Below are 17536 nucleotides of genomic sequence, written 5' to 3'. Positions count from 1 at the left end.
TTTTAACGGTAGATATCAGAAGTATCTTGGTACGTGTGTAATAGCTGATGATTATATTGTGTTAAATGATGCTAGTTTTAACGGTAGATATCAGAAGTATCTTGGTACGTGTGTAATAGCTGATGATTATATTGTGTTATATGATGCTAGTTTTAAAGGTAACTTGTGCTTCCACGATTTTTGATCCCATAATGTCATCAGTTCTATGTGGTCTTGAAGACAAGTTATCTTCTAAGCGAGGTGAATTTGGATAATATATCTTCATTCTTTAGTTAACTTGTTGACAGATCGTTCCGCCAAACATAGTAATCAAAAACATGTAAAACCAGTTATTCTTAACCAAAAATATGTGACACTTCGTACTCTTCAGCAAAAACATCTTGCTTTACATACCTTTAACGAAAAATAAGTGTCATTGCAAATTATTAACCACAGTTGTGATGTAATACACTTTAAAAAAACATTCAACACTACATACCCTTAACCAGAAACACTTGGTACTATCTACTATAATAAAAACACTTGGAACTAACTACTTTAATAAAACACTTGGCAGTATCTACTTTAATAGAACACTTGTCACTGCCTACATTAATAAAAACACTTGCCACTTCCTACTTTCATAAGACACTTGGACTACCTACTTTAATAAAAACACTTGTCACTATCTACTTTAATAAAAACACTTGGCAGTACCTTCTTTTATAAAACACCTGGAACTACCTACTTTTATAAAACACTTAGAACTACCTACTTTAATAAAAATACTTGTCACTATCTACTTTAATAAAACACTTGGCAGTACCTACTTTTATAAAACAATTGGAACTGTCCACTTTAATAAAAACACTTGTCACGATCTACTTTAATAAAACACTTTAAACTATCTACTTTAATAAAAACACTTGGAACTACCTACTTTAATAAAAACGCTTGTCACTTCCTACTTTAATAAAAACACTTGAAACTACCTACATTAATAAAAACACTTCAAACTACCTACGTTAATAAAAACACTTGGCAGTACCTTCTTTAATAAAAACACTTAGCACTACCTACTTTAATAAAAACACTTGAAACTACCTACTTTGATAAAACACTTAGAACTACCTACTATAATAAAACACTTGACACCACCAACATCAATAAAAACACTTGGCAGTACCTACTTTAATAAAACACTTAAAACTACCTACTTTAATAAAACACTTAAAACTACCTAGTTTAATAAAAACATTTGGCACTGCCTACATTAATAAAAACACTTGTCACTACTTACTTTGATAATATTGCTTGTCACTACCTATTTTAATAAAAACAGTTAACACTACCTACTTTAATAAAAACACTTGAAATTACCTACTTTAATAAAAACACTTGGCACTACCTACTTTAATAAAAACACTTGGCACTACCTAAATTAGTAAAAACACTTGACACTACCTACATTAATAAAAACACTTGGCAGTACCTACTTTAATAAAACACTTGAAACTACCTACTTTAATAAAAACACTTGACACTACCTACATTAATAAAAACACTTGGCACTTCCTACATTAATAAAAACACTTGTCACTACTTACGTTGATAATATTACTTGTCACTACCTATTTTAATAAAACAGTTGGCACTACCTACTTTAATAAAAACACTTGGCACTAGCTACTTTAGTAAAAACACTTGAAACTACCTACTTTAACAAAACACTTGGCAGTACCTACTTTAATAAAACACTTGAAACTACCTACTTTAATAAAAACACTTGGCAGAACCTACTTTAATAAAACACTTGGAACTACCTACTTTAATAAAAACTTGTCACTACCAAACTTTAATCAGAAATTTCTAGCACTACCTACTTTAATCAAAATTTTTTCATGAAAACATTTAGGACCACCTGGTGTTCATCAAAAACAATTGGTGCCACTTATTTCCCATCAAAAAATACTAGACATTCCCACTTTTAACCAAAAGCACTTGGCACTTTGATCAAAAATACCTCGCACTACATATATTTAACAAAAACATTTGATACTATATTTTCCCTTAAAAACATTTTGTATTATATACCTTTAACAAAAACGCTTGGTACCACTCACATGTAATCTGAATTTTTGACAACACATATATCTTCATATTAAATCATGTGTCATTTTATACCCTTACGGAAAACAATATGGTATTAGATATTCTTAACCCAAGACATACAGAGCTAAACACACTTAACCAAAACATATGATACTGCATTACCTAACTAACAATTGTTATTTTGCAATTTAATGCCTATTCAGTACAAATCTGGGAACCGTTAAATCACGTTTTGCAAAAATAATTATTTAGCTTAAGAGATATTACAGACTTGGTGTAAATACAAGTGTTTGTTGGACATATGTTGTATATTTTATCTTCCTTGTTTGTAATTGTCACTTGTGCTTTCAGGTTTTACTTGGTGACAGAACGTTAAGACTTACCTGACTGTAAACGCCTTTGTGGTTCTTGAAGTTAACGACTAAAAGCGAGTTGATCTCCGCTTCTCAAGATGATGGAAGAAGGCACGTCTCCTGTTGCCGAGTTTTATCAGGATCGTGCTGTCCTGATAACGGGAGCAACAGGTTTTATGGGAAAGGTAAAAAATAAGAGTGTAGAAATAAATGTATTAAACTTGGGACTAGTTTATACCTGGTGAGGAATCTCATTGTCAAGTTTCAAGTGTAATGACCTGATCAACTAAGAGTCAGGCGTGGCTTAATTGTTAACGTGCCGGGCTGTGAAATTCGAGGATCCATGGCTTTCAACATTCATGGGCCGTGGGTGCGTTATAAGAGTGGCGGTCAAATCCCACTTCGCGATTACAGTAACACAATGTTACGATGATATATAGTCGCATTTCGTTTTCTCTTCTTATACCCATCAACTTTATTTAGGTTGGGCTTATTCCTATTAGAAATTGACTGATACTAATGTAAACACAAGAAATTGCCGTTTACTACTGGTAATCAATAACACATAATTTAGAAATATGTTTTGTTTCTTAATGTCAGAGTACTACTCTTTTCCTTTGCTTCTTTCAGTTTATTCGTTCCCTCTCATATCCTTGTTTGTTCTTGAATTCCTGTTTTTTATATTCCTTTCTCAAACGCACGCCAAACCGGTCCCTTTCGTTCTAATCTTGCACTTGTTTCTCGTATATCGGATTATAACTTTTAATAACCAGAAGTGATCTTGTATTCTCCACACAGGCTGAACAAGGATGGCTGCTCCAATCCGTACACTCCAATCATTTTCTAATGTAATTCCCTAATTCCGACAGTTTTTTACCTTTTTTCAACTTCAACCGATGTTAGCTTACATCTAACTTTATAACACATAAGAGTTGGATATGGATGCTATTGACTTGCTTCTAGTCTATCAGTCCAAAATTAGGGACGGCTAGCGTAGATAGCCCTCATGTAGATTTCCGCGAAATTCAAAATAATCCAAACCTCTGTCACCGTGTTGTCTAAACCAGTGCTTCTCAACTGGGTGAATGAGATCAGAATCAGGGTGAATGAGTGTTATCAATTATAGAACAAATTCAAGAGCAAAAAAGTCATTAGTTATTATTATTTATTCTAGTTGTAGTTTGATAAATACATTTATTTTTTGTTTATTTTACGTTTTATTCATTCTAGTTGTAGTTTTATGTATAGTTAAGAATTTTACATTTTAATTTAGAACCATTTTGTCTTTTTTTTTCGAACTGGGGTGAGTGAGCTATTGTGAAAACTTATAGGGGTGAATGATATTGGAAATGGTTGAGAAGCACTGGACTAGACCATTATTTGACAAATGTCTGTGTGTCCGCGCTTTTAACTGACGAATCATTGGACCAATTGCCACTAAACCTGGTATGTACCCTTAATGCCCACCAGGAATAGCACAGAGGGTACGTCATTTAGTCTTTTTATATATTTGTTACCTTCAAAATCGTTTATAACTCTCTACTAATAACCTAAAATACTTTAGGTGTATAACATGTAACATACCGTCACAGTTAATTATCCTTTATTGATTATTCAAAATAGTTATTTATTTAACTGTTAACTTCTTTCATTCATCAAAACATTAATTTCAGTGAGGAAAAGATAAAGTAGAGGTCTAACCTATTCTTTGATTCGCTACTCCTTCTGTAACAGACTAGTTTCGTCGAATTCACGACTCGTCAGTGCTGCTTGAAAAAGGAAGTAAATAAATAAGGTAGGTATTTATTCATTTCTATCAAGGCTTCTTGAACCTACGTGAATAAAGTAGGTCTCAATAGAGATGAATAAAAACCCTATAACCCGAGTGCTTTCGAAAGGTGGAATAAGGAAGGTCCACCTTTCGAAAACGCTCTGGTTTATAGGGTTTTTATTCACTTCTATCAAGGCTTCTTGAACCTACGTGAATAAAGTAGGTCTCATAGAATGGTGGAATGTACGTAGTTTGTTTGGTTTAGATGTGCAGTCCTTTAATGACTTCATTGAAATTCGTGTTTTGGTGAAGGAAATAAATTAACAAATGAATAAATAATAATTTAGTCCGCTGAATAATATAGGATATTTAATGTAATGGTATTTCACACGTTACACAACCGGCTAAAGCAGTGTTTCTTAATGGGGGCCCAAGAGAAAAAAAGTTGGAGAATCCTTGATCTAAGGTATTTTAGTTTATTAGTGGTGAGTAAATGAATATTCATATTAACCAAGCAAACTGCTTAAATACCACCACTATGTGATATTTACTTGCTTCGCTCTTCCAAGCAGTCCTGATGAGCTGTGAATTCGGTAGAACTAACCTGTTTCAACGCAAGTAGCGAATCAAAGAATAAATTACACTTCTACTTATTCTCCCCTCCCGTGAAATTTACGTTTGGTAAAGAAAAGAAATAAGAAAAAATGTTTAAGTTTTTCGTCCGTCTTTGAAAAAATAATGATTAAGAAACAGAATTTACCACCAGAGGCTAGAATAAGCATGCAAGTTTTTGCTTTCAGTAAGTCATTCTTTTGACCCAACTTTTTAAAAATATGGAAATAGCATCAAGAAAATCGTTGTGGTGGTACTAAATAACGTATTTTACTATTGGCTACAGAGGTACTAAATAAGGTATTTTAGCATTGGTTGCTGTGGTACTAAACACTAATTTTTTTATTGATTAACCACGCCTAGTTTTTGGAGATACCAATGGATCTCTCAGTTAAACATGTTATAATTTATAGTTGAAAAGTTCGTTTATTTGTTTCGGATAATACACACAAAGTTAAACAAGGGCTATTTACGTTAGCCGCCCTAATTTTGAATTGATAAACTAGAGGGAAGGCAACTAGTCGATAGCACCCACCGCCAACACTTGTGCTACTTGAAATTTAACCTTCACTTTTATAACCTACCCAAAGTTCTAAATTTTGAAGCCAGATTTTGCAGCAACAGTACAGGAACTATAAACATTAAGATGCTTAGGAAACACTGGCTTATTGACCAAAAAACACCTCAAGGACATCATAAACATGTTACATTAAAGATACTTTGTTCCTAATGGCACTTACTTGTGTAAAGTTATCGCATCTACGCCTCATGTCCATTAACACAGCTCACAGCATAATAATCTTATCACAGTCTTTTATAACTGACACAACTTAACCATGGTAAAAACGTTCATCAGCCTGCTTTCTGACCCACTGTTGACGATCATCAACGAAGTAGTTGTCACTCTAAGCATTCTTACAGGCGGTATGTGATTTATTTATCCGTGTTAATAGAGAGCACTTTGAAGTTTGTTCGTATAATGATGTCACTTTGGATGTACCCACTACCATAACAACACATCACTTAAGCAAGTATAATACGTCGTTTGGTGGAATGTGGTGTTCTTGGCCAGTAAGAAAGGTGTTGTTATTAACAGATGTAGATGACAAATAGAAGGTTATACTCACTACAACGAGCATAAAAAAGTGAGGTTAAAAAAATTCACGAGTTTCTTATAAAAAAAACTTACAAAAAATGCTAAAACTGCAAATGTTTTTCTAGGTTACCATTTAGAATTATTGGACATATAAACAAGTAACACATCATCCACTGCATAGTTTGGGTGTCCTGGCACTTGACACCTGGATTCTGATCAACTCTGTACTTGTTAAGCCAGTGAAGTAGAGTTGCATTGATGCTATGGTCTGGTAGAAAATAGGGCCATCTATGAGGTAGATATCATGGGGACAATGAGAGTGTGGCCACATGCAAGTATGAACTGAGCTGCATTGATGCTATGGTCTGGTAGAAAATAGGGCCATCTATGAGGTAGATATCATGGGGACAATGAGAGTGTGGCCACATGCAAGTATGAACTGAGCTGCATTGATGCAATGATCTGGTAGAAAATAGGGCCATCTATGAGGTAGATATCATGGGGACAATGAGAGTGTGGCCACATGCAAGTATGAACTGAGCTGCATTGATGCAATGATCTAGTAGAAAATAGGGCCATCTATGAGGGAGATATAACGGGGACAATGACAGTGTGGCCACGTGCAACTAATGGTAATGAAAAGGTATGTGGGACAACCTTAATTAAATTAGCAGAGCAGTTGCTCCACCAGTCCCATAACGTCCCAGTGGTTTCTTCATCAGTTGGAAACAGCCTTGGCAGAAGTTACCACACACACACACAGACATTGCACAGTGGCTTGACACAGTTTGGATGGATGGCTGCCACCATAGGTGGTCCTCTTCTGTGCTAATATATCAGCCAAATCAATCAAGTGTTCAGAACTAGTCAAGTGGGAAAATACCGTCTGTATATTCTCTACTTTAAATTAGCGAGACCCACGTTGGATCTGACCAATGATCTGGGAGAGAGCAGTTGCCTGTCTGTTTTTAAAACTATGATAGTTTAGTCTGGGCCAAGAATTGATTGGTATGTGTCTGTTACAATACACGTACTCGAGTTAGGGTTTTTGTTGGTACAGAAGCTACTAGAGAGAGCTATTTGATATTGTGGTGTGTCACTGACCACGATGTAAACCAGTAAACAGATCAGTAAAAACAGACTTTGTACTCGCTTCCAGTGAACGGAAAATACGTTGGTTCTTCTAGTAAGGATGTAAGAGTAGATTTTAGCTCAAGCATCTGCATTTTAAATATCTGTGTTTTGCAGAAGCTATACACTAGTCTAGTCTGTGTAATTGAACTGTAGCTCTATAGTAAAACCATCAAAATATTGACCAAAGTATATACAGGAAGGATGAGTTGCGTAAGTGCATATAGGTGATATCGTTGCATTTTTGTGTAATATACTAGTGGTGTTTTACTGTATTTTGTGAACACACACTCGGATGTCACCATCAGCTGACACTGTGTTAGAAGTGATAACTGAGATGTTTTGTTTTCTGTCAAAACCAGTTTCTTCAGTAGTAACGTATATTTCAGTTATAGCTTGCACTATGGAAACACAATTGTCAGGTTTCCAGATGAGTGTGTTGTCAGCTTGGTGTGTGAAGTAGAAGTCACTGAGACAAGTTTGATGGTTGGTGTTGTTTCGTACATAAATAGACTGTTGCCAGTTCATCTGAGGATTGTGCAGACAACCTGAGCTAAGACCAATAGAAAAAACTTGAAAAGCCATTGACAGAATTTGCTGTTTGATCCAGCTGGCTGTAAAGAAAAACATTACTCAGCATTAGTACAGATATTCATTCTCTAAACTAACCACTATACAGGCTTTCTTGGACCACCAAAGATATAAGCAGCATAGAGAAAAATTGGATTCTGGAAGACAGAATCGGACCATCTTCATGGATCACTTGGTCGTTGTTGTAGAAGTTGTGAGGAAGAAAGGAGGTATGTTAAGGTTTTGAGTGGAGTTTAGGCAGGTGAGTGCAATAACACGCATCGTTTATGTTACTCTCCACAGAGAAATGTATGCGATGGGAGGATCTTGTTGTTCTGGAACACCAGATCTGTCATCTGGCTACTGGTAGGTGAAGTTAGACAAAGAAAACTGAAGCAAGACTTATAATTTCAGCACTCGAGAAAGCTTGCTTAAGTTTAGTATCATGCCCTTTGGCTTAGGTAGTGTGCCAACTATTTTCGAGGAGCTGATGGAATTCGTAGTGCAGGGTTTATAATGGAAATGGTGTCTAATATATATGTAGATGATATTCTGTTAGTTGTGAGTGGGTGCTGCATCATGGTTATGATCTGCACAAGTGCGAAACCCGAACTGTGAGCAGCTACATATATATATATATATATATATATACAGGGGTTCAAAAGCCTCTGAAACACAAAAATATCAGGTTGGGGAACGTTTTACCCCATAGCCAAACCCGGCTACGTTCCCACAGAAATGTAGAGATTTAGTGTATAAAAACTGCATTGTGTGGGCAGTTAAGAGGAAGGACCTACCGCATCTGCTAAAGACCGGAGAATTATTGGGTTCCTACCAGAAACTGGTAACGGAATTTAGTTCGCTCTGGTGTATTAGCTAAACAGTGAATATTTCGCTTCCAGAAAAGATTCATACTGAACAAGGACCACTCTTTAACAGACAGCTATTTGCCGAGTTATGTCGAGTTCTGAATGTTTTGAAGACATTCTCTTCAGCTTATCATCAATCTGATAAAAATCTTCAAAAACAAGAGCATTTCATTGGGTGAGAAAGCGCAATGAAATATGGCTTGAAACTAACATTGTTCAAGTACAGATCATGATAGATGTGAATATCAAACTCAGAACACGTGAAACGATGACATCTAAAGTAGATATATATAAAATATTTCATGTTTTCTGTATTTTAGGAATCAGGTCGTTTGAGAAGGTAAAATTGAAGATGGAAGTTTTTAAGCTGATGATTCAACTAAACTACATCAGTAAATGAATAATAACCAGTTGGATACGTTACGAAGGAGTTAACTCAGCTGAAGTGTCATGGCTATTCCCTTCCATTATGAAGGAGTTAACTCAGTTGAAGTGTCATGGCTATTCCCTTCCGTTACGAAGAATTAACTCAGCTGAAGTGTCATGGCTATTCCCTTCCGTTACGAAGAATTAACTCAGCTGAAGTGTCATGGCTATTCCCTTCCATTACATAGGAGTTAACTCAGTTGAAGTGTCATGGCTATTCCCTTCCGTTACGTAGGAGTTAACTCAGTTGAAGTGTCATGGCTATTCCCTTCCGTTACGAAGGAGTTAACTCAGTTGAAGTGTCATGGCTATTCCCTTCCGTTACGAAGGAGTTAACTCAGTTGAAGTGTCATGGCTATTCCCTTCCGTTAACGAAGGAGTTAACTCAACTGAAGTGTCATGGCTATTCTCTTCCTCTTGTATCGCCTGGTATGTCCTGGTGGTTAGGACGTTCAACTCGCAGTCTACAGGTTACGAGATCGAAACCCGGCGCCGAATATGCTCGCTTTTTCAGCCCTGGGGGCGTTATAATGTGATAATCAATCCCACTTAGGAGTTGGAGGTGGGTTCTGTCGCCTTTCTTCTGGTAGGTATTTCGAAATTAGAGACAGCGGCAGATAGTCATAGTAGCTTTGTCATAAACAAAATAAACAGTCCTCTCGTATCCACCGTGAAATTCCCTTATCAGTGGATTATCATGCTTTTCTGGTTATTCATTTTATTTATCCCGATTGTTACAAACAATGGTACATTGTGTATCAATAGTCTGTGCTTTAGGTCACACTTGTTACTAACAAGGATATCAGAACCTTACAATAATGAAAACACACACACAAACACCCACTCATCAAAATTTTGTTATTTTAAATAATCAAGAATGAAACACATAAACATAGCTGTTTGGCATCTTATTAACTCGTTGCTACTATTTTGTATAGAGATGCTGATTAAGATAACAAACAAAACAGAATAATGACTCAGAATTGTTTTTGTTTTTTTCAAGCAAAAAATTTAGCAATGCTTTTCGATTTTTTGTAGGTTTACCTTTAAAGGTTCAGTGTTCCACGGTTCATTAATATACTGTTTTAAGTATTAACCACATATAACAAGAGGAATGTACATGATAACTATCACGGAGTTAAAGTTGGACTGGATTGAGTTGAAGAAAGTAAAATCAAAATTTATTTAATCAAACAACGAGAGGTCTGAAAAATAGTGGACAGAACGTCGGAAGATGCTTCAAGATCACAGAAAGAGACTTGTCTATTCTTCAGACATTTCTGTTCTAAACTGAGAGATCGTGACATCATTATGTACAAAACAATAACGTAATCTCTCGCAGAGCGCGCACGTGCTGGTACAACATTGATTGTCCCAAGTGGAAATAGGGAGAGTTTAACCTCCAGGCATTTCTAAACTTAGATAGGGCGATGTTACCAAAGAAAGTAAAAATAAAATCAGAAAAACAATCTTCACTAACATCGCCTGTGAGAAACTTCTAGAAAAATACTTAAGTGGGACACACACATCTTGACTGTGTGTAACTGGCACATGAAATAAGGCCAGTACTGCAGGTGGCCAGTTTTCTATATGGGAAAATCTGTAAGCTGTTTGAAAATTCATACATCTGAATTTTTTTAAATGTCTGTAAGTTAATGCTAAGTTAAGAGAGGGAAAAAATATGGTACTTTTCCAAGTACTGCATTGGATGAAAATAAAGATAAATTATTTATGTTAATCTTAGCCAAACCGGTTCTTCTACTAAAATGTTGTTTTTTTGGTGATAATAAACCATTCATACACTGAAATGCATGTCTTATAACATTTTTATGATTTTCATTGGTTTTTTAGTAGGTAACTCGCTATGTGTTTCTCTCTCAGGTTAACTTAGTTGTCCAGGTGTGACGTAGTTGTTAGCGCGTCAGGCTGTGGACCTGAAGGTCCAAGGTTCGATCCGTGATATGCCACTGAACACGCTCCGCATTTTCAGTTATGGTGGCGTTATAACTCTGACAACTTATCCCGTTTTTCGGTACAGAATAGCCGTATAGGCGGTGGTTTTGCTGAATGGTTGGTTTCCCTTTGTCAACAGTTCTAATTTAGGTAATGGCTTTGCTGAATCGTATGGGCCTCTGACTTGTCTGTTTAATCCATGTGCACCATAAGATGCCGTTCTTACTGAAAATGCCAGTAACAGTCTGATTTGGTTTTTGTCAGAAAGCTAGCAACACATCAGTCATTAATTGAAAGTTACACTTATATGGTAAATTTACATTTCATTTTTTATCTAAATCTATTCACATCATTGATATAAACAAATCGCTTTTAGGAAAACGCGCGAACTTGTGATTTTTTTTTATCTATTTCCTCAGAAACTTGTCGCTCAGCAAACTGTACAGGTTAATATGTAACGACAAATGTTACTATAGGCAAAGTGTCACTATATTCCCAGTCTACAGTTGGTGGGCAGAGACCCACAAAACATAATACAAAAGTATTATAATGGCAGACACCGAAATCTATAGGTCCTCTTGTCCTAACATTAGTTAAACCTTTATTAAGTACGGTCTATATTTGATAGAGATAAATTAACACCAACTTGTGCACGTTTTTTTGCTTCAGTTCATTTAGGGCTAAAATTTAACGTACTTAATAATATAAGTAAATAAACTTATAATGTCATTCTACGACCTAACGTTAGACTTTTATAAAACTTTATTTTTATATGAAATATAAAATTATATTTACACCTGCCTTTTGTTTACATCCGTTGAAACGAAGTGCGCGTGCATTTTCGGGACAGACAAAAACTGAGTATTATTATAATAGATTAAGCCGTCACAAGGGACCTGTGGCAATTTTTTGTTGTGTGTGAAGAGTGGATTTTTCCGACATTTATTAAAGACGACACATCTAGACTTATAATCATTTTATTGTATTACTTTTATTCGGAATTTTTCACACTAGCAGTATTAGCTAACAACATGTAACCCAACATTTTACTATGTGTGAAAACTTCTTGTTAAAAGTGATCTAGGGCTGCTCGTGTGAAAACTTACCATTTAAAGTGATACAGTAAAATTTTGGGTGCACGTATTATCTAATATTGCTAGTTTGAAAACTTCCCAATAAAGATAATACGGTAAAACGTTGAATATACCTGTTAGCTAGCGCTGTTAGTAACAAGTATACCCAACATTTTACTGTATCACTTTTAATGGGAATTTTCACACGAGCAGCCCTAGATAACAAGTATACCCAACATTTTACTGTATCACTTTTAATGGGAAATTTAAACTTGAGCAGCCCTAGATAACAAGTATACCCAACATTTTACTGTATCACTTTTAATGGGAAGTTTTCACTCGAGCAGCCCTAGATAGTATGCATACTCAACATTTTACTTTTTGTTAAGAATATTTCAGGTGAACAGTATTGAATAACCAAATAAATGTGTATGTAAATTATCGACTTGTAAAGAAATGTAGGGTTATGTTGCTACAGGCACCATGGTTTGGTAAATGTATTTAAATCCTAAATCCAGAACCTTGTAAAGTTAACATTCAAGACTTAGTTTCAAACTGTAGGGATACACTGTATTTTCTTTGTGTTTAGAGCCAAACATTTTTAAACTGAAATAAACAACTAGATGTCTGTATATGTGTAATATGGAGAAGTTGAGCAGGTTGGTGAAAAAATCCATTAAATTGTGCCATTAGCTTTTTCACAAGACTTGTTTGTTTTTTTTTTTATAAAGAGAAAGTAATAAGTTATTCAAAATTAAAAGAACAGTTAATTGCTTTTACTAAGTTTCATAAACATTTATGACAGGATTATTTATTAGTTAATGATACAGTTTTAAAGATATTTGTTTTTTTTCTTCATGTTCTTACAAAATTGATAGGTGTCCTGTTAAACTTTTTTATAGGTTTCTTTGTTGGTATTTTAAATATATGACAGGTTAAATTTCAATTTAAAAACTGTGAGTTTATTTTGTCAAATGAATACTTGTGAATATAGGTTGGTCCATTAGCTTAAGGTTTATTGTTTGATTAACACCTATAATTTATTGGTTGTATTGTTAGATACTAAAGATTTGTTTGTTTTTCAGACAGACACTTGTGGCTTATTGGCTGTATTGTTAAATACTTAAGGTTTCTTGGCTGGTCAGTTGAACATTCATAGTTTTTGAATTAAACTGTAAATTATTCAAGGCTTGTTGATGAGTGAGCTGACACACATGGTTATTGTTTGGACTGTTAAATAATTGTGGATTGTTTATTGGACTGAAAATACTTGAGATTTGTATTACTTACTGAAGGTTCTCTATTTCACTGGTGAATTATACATGTTAGGCATCTATATAATTAAAGAGTAATGTGCCTGCATATGTGGAAAGCTTACTAAACTTCATTAAGCTATTCCAAAATGAAATTAGGAGTAGGGAAGTATGGATGACCTCACCATAGATAGTATAATGCATTGCAAATGGAAAGGAATTTGACATATGGATCTGTCATCCCTCAAAGCCACATCTCAGACAGCCGTGTTTCTATGGTAAGGTTTTGTGTGTGAATTTCTACATTTAGAGTACCAATATCATCATCCCATTGAATAGGTCCCTGGGAGTTTTACTTTTAATACTTGCCCATGATACCCATGTTTTGAAAGCATTGCTAGATCTGGTGTCTCTTACTAGATAAGTCGATCAATTTGCCATTTTCGATTAAAACATTTGGCTCAAAATGTATTTTGAACTAGAGGTGTTTGATGGGTGTCACATGTTGTGGAATAGGTGTCACCCACTTAGGTTTAATGTTGCAGTCGTTGAAACACCCTGCACAGCCATCAGATTCATTTAGAACTCTACATACCTAACTTCATATGTGAGTAGCCTAGGAAGGTCACATAACTGTTTTAATTACTTTGAATACACAGCACTGTCTTTATATTTTATAAACTTTCTGCATTCAAATACAAAATACCACAACCAAAAAAAATATTTCCTATCAGAAGCACAAGTTTTCCCTCTAGTGTAATGATTGATATACCAGTGCTTGTGATTTTTCAGTTAAAAACTTGTGGTCTACTGTATGAACATATAAATAATTTTAAGGTGATGAGAAATATAGTTATTACACAAGGTTTATTATTTTCCTTTTTTATATGTATGAGAAGTTGGCTCATTATGCATAATGACTAAGTTATTCAATTTGTGTTTGTTGAATGCTACATTTAATAATGTGATTTATTTATTTTTTTTAATCCTTAGGTATTGGTTGAGAAATTGCTTCGATGTTGCGGTGGAGTAAAGACTATTTATCTTTTGTTGCGGTCTAAGGGAGGCCGGGAACCAAGAGAACGGATGGAAGAACTTCTTAATGCTAAGGCAAGATAAGTTATCTTTTTTTTTTTAAAGAGCATCCATAACAGATATTGTAGTTTCTTATTTATAAAATTTATATTTAATTGCTTTCTTCATGAAAACCAATTTCTCCATTAATTTTTCTAAATTAAACCTTTACATTTTTCATCTATCAACAGTTGTTTGTTAGATTATGAAGCCACATGTCAAATTCAAAGCTGTGAACAAACAGATTTATACTGGTGAGGTTGGTCTTTTCTGCAATATAGTTGTCATTAAATTATGTTTAAAAATATGTATATTCTATTCCTGAAGTTATTATTATTTTAAAATTTATACTTTAGGTGAAAAGTCTTATGATCAGAAAATGGATTTACCCATAACTTTATAAAAAAGATGTGTATTTCTTATTTGAAAAAACTAATATTATCAATTTGTATTATAGAAGTGACATTATTTCAAGTGACATGAATGAGCTCTTTATATTTAAAGCAGATCAACAAAAAATATAGTACTTATCTTAGGACATCATTGCAAAAATTAGAAAATGGAAATTACAAGATTCATTTCAGTTTTAGAAACATACCATACAAAGATTACTCTGCACTTTTAATAACCTTTATGACCATAACTCATATACTGTATACATTAATTAGAGTTAATACGAGTGATTAATCTCATAACATTCCTTATTTCTGGCATCTTTTTTGTGTGTTTTGCAAGACAATCTGGGAAGGAGATTATTTATAAATATATTATTTGAAATACTGTTGATATGGATCACCAGTAGTGGTACATGACTTAACTCCAGCAGTCAGTGAAAAATATGTAAAATTTTGGGAGTGTTAGCACTTGGGTCTGCTCATAAGAGTAATTATTATCAGGTATGTGTCATTTGTAAGTTGGACTAAAATATAGACTGCGTGTATGCTGCAATGTTGATCCTTAATACCTCTGCAGGTATCGACAAAATCAAGATTGTTCTCTTTCAATTCCCATTTTATAATTTATGCCTTGGTATTATTGGTTTTAACCTTATTATTGTATTTTTGCTTTGGTGAAGATTTATTTAAAGTAGTTTTAGCAGTGCTTGCAAATTCTCTTCTTCTAAATGGCATTTAAATTACTGAACTTATATATAATTTCTTACTTCTTTAAATAAATATTTATCATGTAGAAGTTGGGGTTACACTATTTGAGTGTTATAAGTAATATTACTTCAAAACTACAGTAAACAACTAAAGACACTGATGAAACAATCAACCAACAAAAATAATAACACAAATGCCAAGCAACAAAAAATAAAAACTGCCTGCTTAAAGGGTAGAAAGATATTTTTTAATTATGGCATACAGCTTTTCATGATAACTAAAGTTTAGATAATTGCAAAAACATGAAAACAACATTTATGCAAATGCTTACTTTGTGAAAATATTGGTTTTTCAATTGCCATAGATATAAACCTTCCTTTTTTTATTTCAACTGCAACATGAAAAATGAGCTCTGGCTAATTTCAGAATAGGAATTTTATTAAACAAACAAGAGGTGTCACTCTATGCATATTTAAACATATCATTTACAATTATTGTCAATTAAGTTTTTTGATAATATCTGTAAGATATATATATTATCTTTTAAAAATATCAGTATTATAACATTGTGATAAAAAATTTTTTGTGTTAACAGTTTTTTGTTTAAACTTTATTACAGATTTTTGATGATATTAGGAAAGAGCGACCCCATCAGCTGTCAAAGCTGGTCCCAATTCATGGGGACATAACTCTTCCTGGCCTTGGCATACGACCCTCTGATGTTACTCTCCTTGCAAATGATGTCTCTGTTGTTTTTCATTCAGCAGCCACTGTCAAATTTGATGAACCTCTTAAGTGAGTAAGCTTAGTGATTTTGTATGGATGTAGCAAACTTTATGTACATATCTGTACGGATGTGCACGTATTTCTTCATAATAATGAATTCTCTGAACTTTTCCATTATGTCGTTTGAGTTTATAATTACAAAAAAGATAATTTGTTGCATATTCAGATAAAAAAAAGATTATACTATACTTTCTGAAATTACAAGAAATAAATTATTTTGAGAAGGAAACTTAGTATTCTAGTGGCTTATATGCTACATTGTCTCAGTGTTAAACTGATCTAATTTACAGTACTTGGCGTCAAATGTTCTTTTAGATTCACCAATAGATATTCCTTCTTATAGTAAGTTTATGTACATTTATAAGTTGTAAATAAGTCCTAAATGTAGTAATTCTGATTTTGAATCTAGAGGTATTTATATATATTGTTACGACAGGGGAGGTCACGTCACGCGCTTCTAGAACGTTCATGAAGCGTCGGGAGTTTACCAGATTTCGGTATTCTTGTACATATAAGACGGTCAAGACGAGACGGCAACAATGGGTAATTGAACTGCGGACAGAGAGAGAGAGAGAGATGTATTGTTGAGACGAGCATGTGAGACGTTCGTTGTGAATTATAGCGTTTGTTATAGCGTGACTGTGGAAATTAAGTGTATTGAAAAGTTGTATTTAGGAAGAATAAACCAGTTTTATTTAAGAAAGGACTTGTATCGCTAAAGTTTCTTCGAAAAGAAATTACACGGAAAATTAACTAACAACATGAGACATAACAAATTGGTGTCAGAGAGTGGGACAGAAAAAAAAAAGAAGAAGATGGAAACGAGAGGCGGAAAATCAAACTACAGCTTAGCAGATTTGACGGCAGCAATACAAGAGCAGCAAAAGAAACAAGAACGAGAAAATAAACAAGAAGAGAGACAACAGCAGTTGCAAGAAAACCTGCAACAGTGGCAGCTTGAACAGCAAAATAAACAAGAAGAGAAATTACAGCAGTTGTTGGAGGAAAAAGAAAAGAAACAAGAAGAGAGATTACAGCAGTGGCAATTAGAACAAGAAAGGAAACAGGAAGAAAGTCTCCAACAGTTGCAGGAAAGTCAGCAGCAACTACAGGAAAGTCAACAACAGTGGCAAGAAGTACAAATGAAAAACATTAGTAAATTTAAAAGCGAATTAGATACATTAAAGGACGATTTATTGTCTTTTACACAAGGAGGATACATTAACCATCGACTTAATCAGCCCCAGACAATGGCAAGCCCCTTACAGAACCCGCAGCTAAACCCTAATGCAGACATCAACATCCCAGATATGAATGTCAGCAATAGGGGTGATCCAGTGCGAAGGAAGCCACGGGAATTCGATTGGAAGGCACC

At 34.3% G+C, this 17536-nt stretch overlaps 1 protein-coding gene across 5 annotated transcripts in view; it reads left to right on the top strand.

Annotated features, from left to right (window-relative positions):
• Positions 1-17536, top strand: part of LOC106459043 (putative fatty acyl-CoA reductase CG5065) — a 122958-nt gene that overhangs the window by 88850 nt on the left and 16572 nt on the right. For all 5 annotated transcript variants that reach the window (XM_013918617.2, XM_013918619.2, XM_013918618.2 and 2 more), the window contains 3 exons: positions 2443-2629; positions 14192-14308; positions 15995-16170. In XM_013918617.2, the coding sequence (XP_013774071.1) occupies positions 2543-2629; positions 14192-14308; positions 15995-16170 (380 nt within the window). In that variant the 5' untranslated portion in view covers positions 2443-2542. The remainder of the gene's footprint in view (positions 1-2442; positions 2630-14191; positions 14309-15994; positions 16171-17536) is intronic.

The sequence above is a fragment of the Limulus polyphemus genome, unplaced genomic scaffold (genome assembly GCF_000517525.1).
Source record: "Limulus polyphemus unplaced genomic scaffold, Limulus_polyphemus-2.1.2 Scaffold551, whole genome shotgun sequence".
In the NCBI taxonomy this organism is placed as follows: Eukaryota; Metazoa; Arthropoda; class Merostomata; order Xiphosura; family Limulidae; genus Limulus; species Limulus polyphemus.
This window is presented reverse-complemented; position numbering and strand designations above follow the sequence as displayed.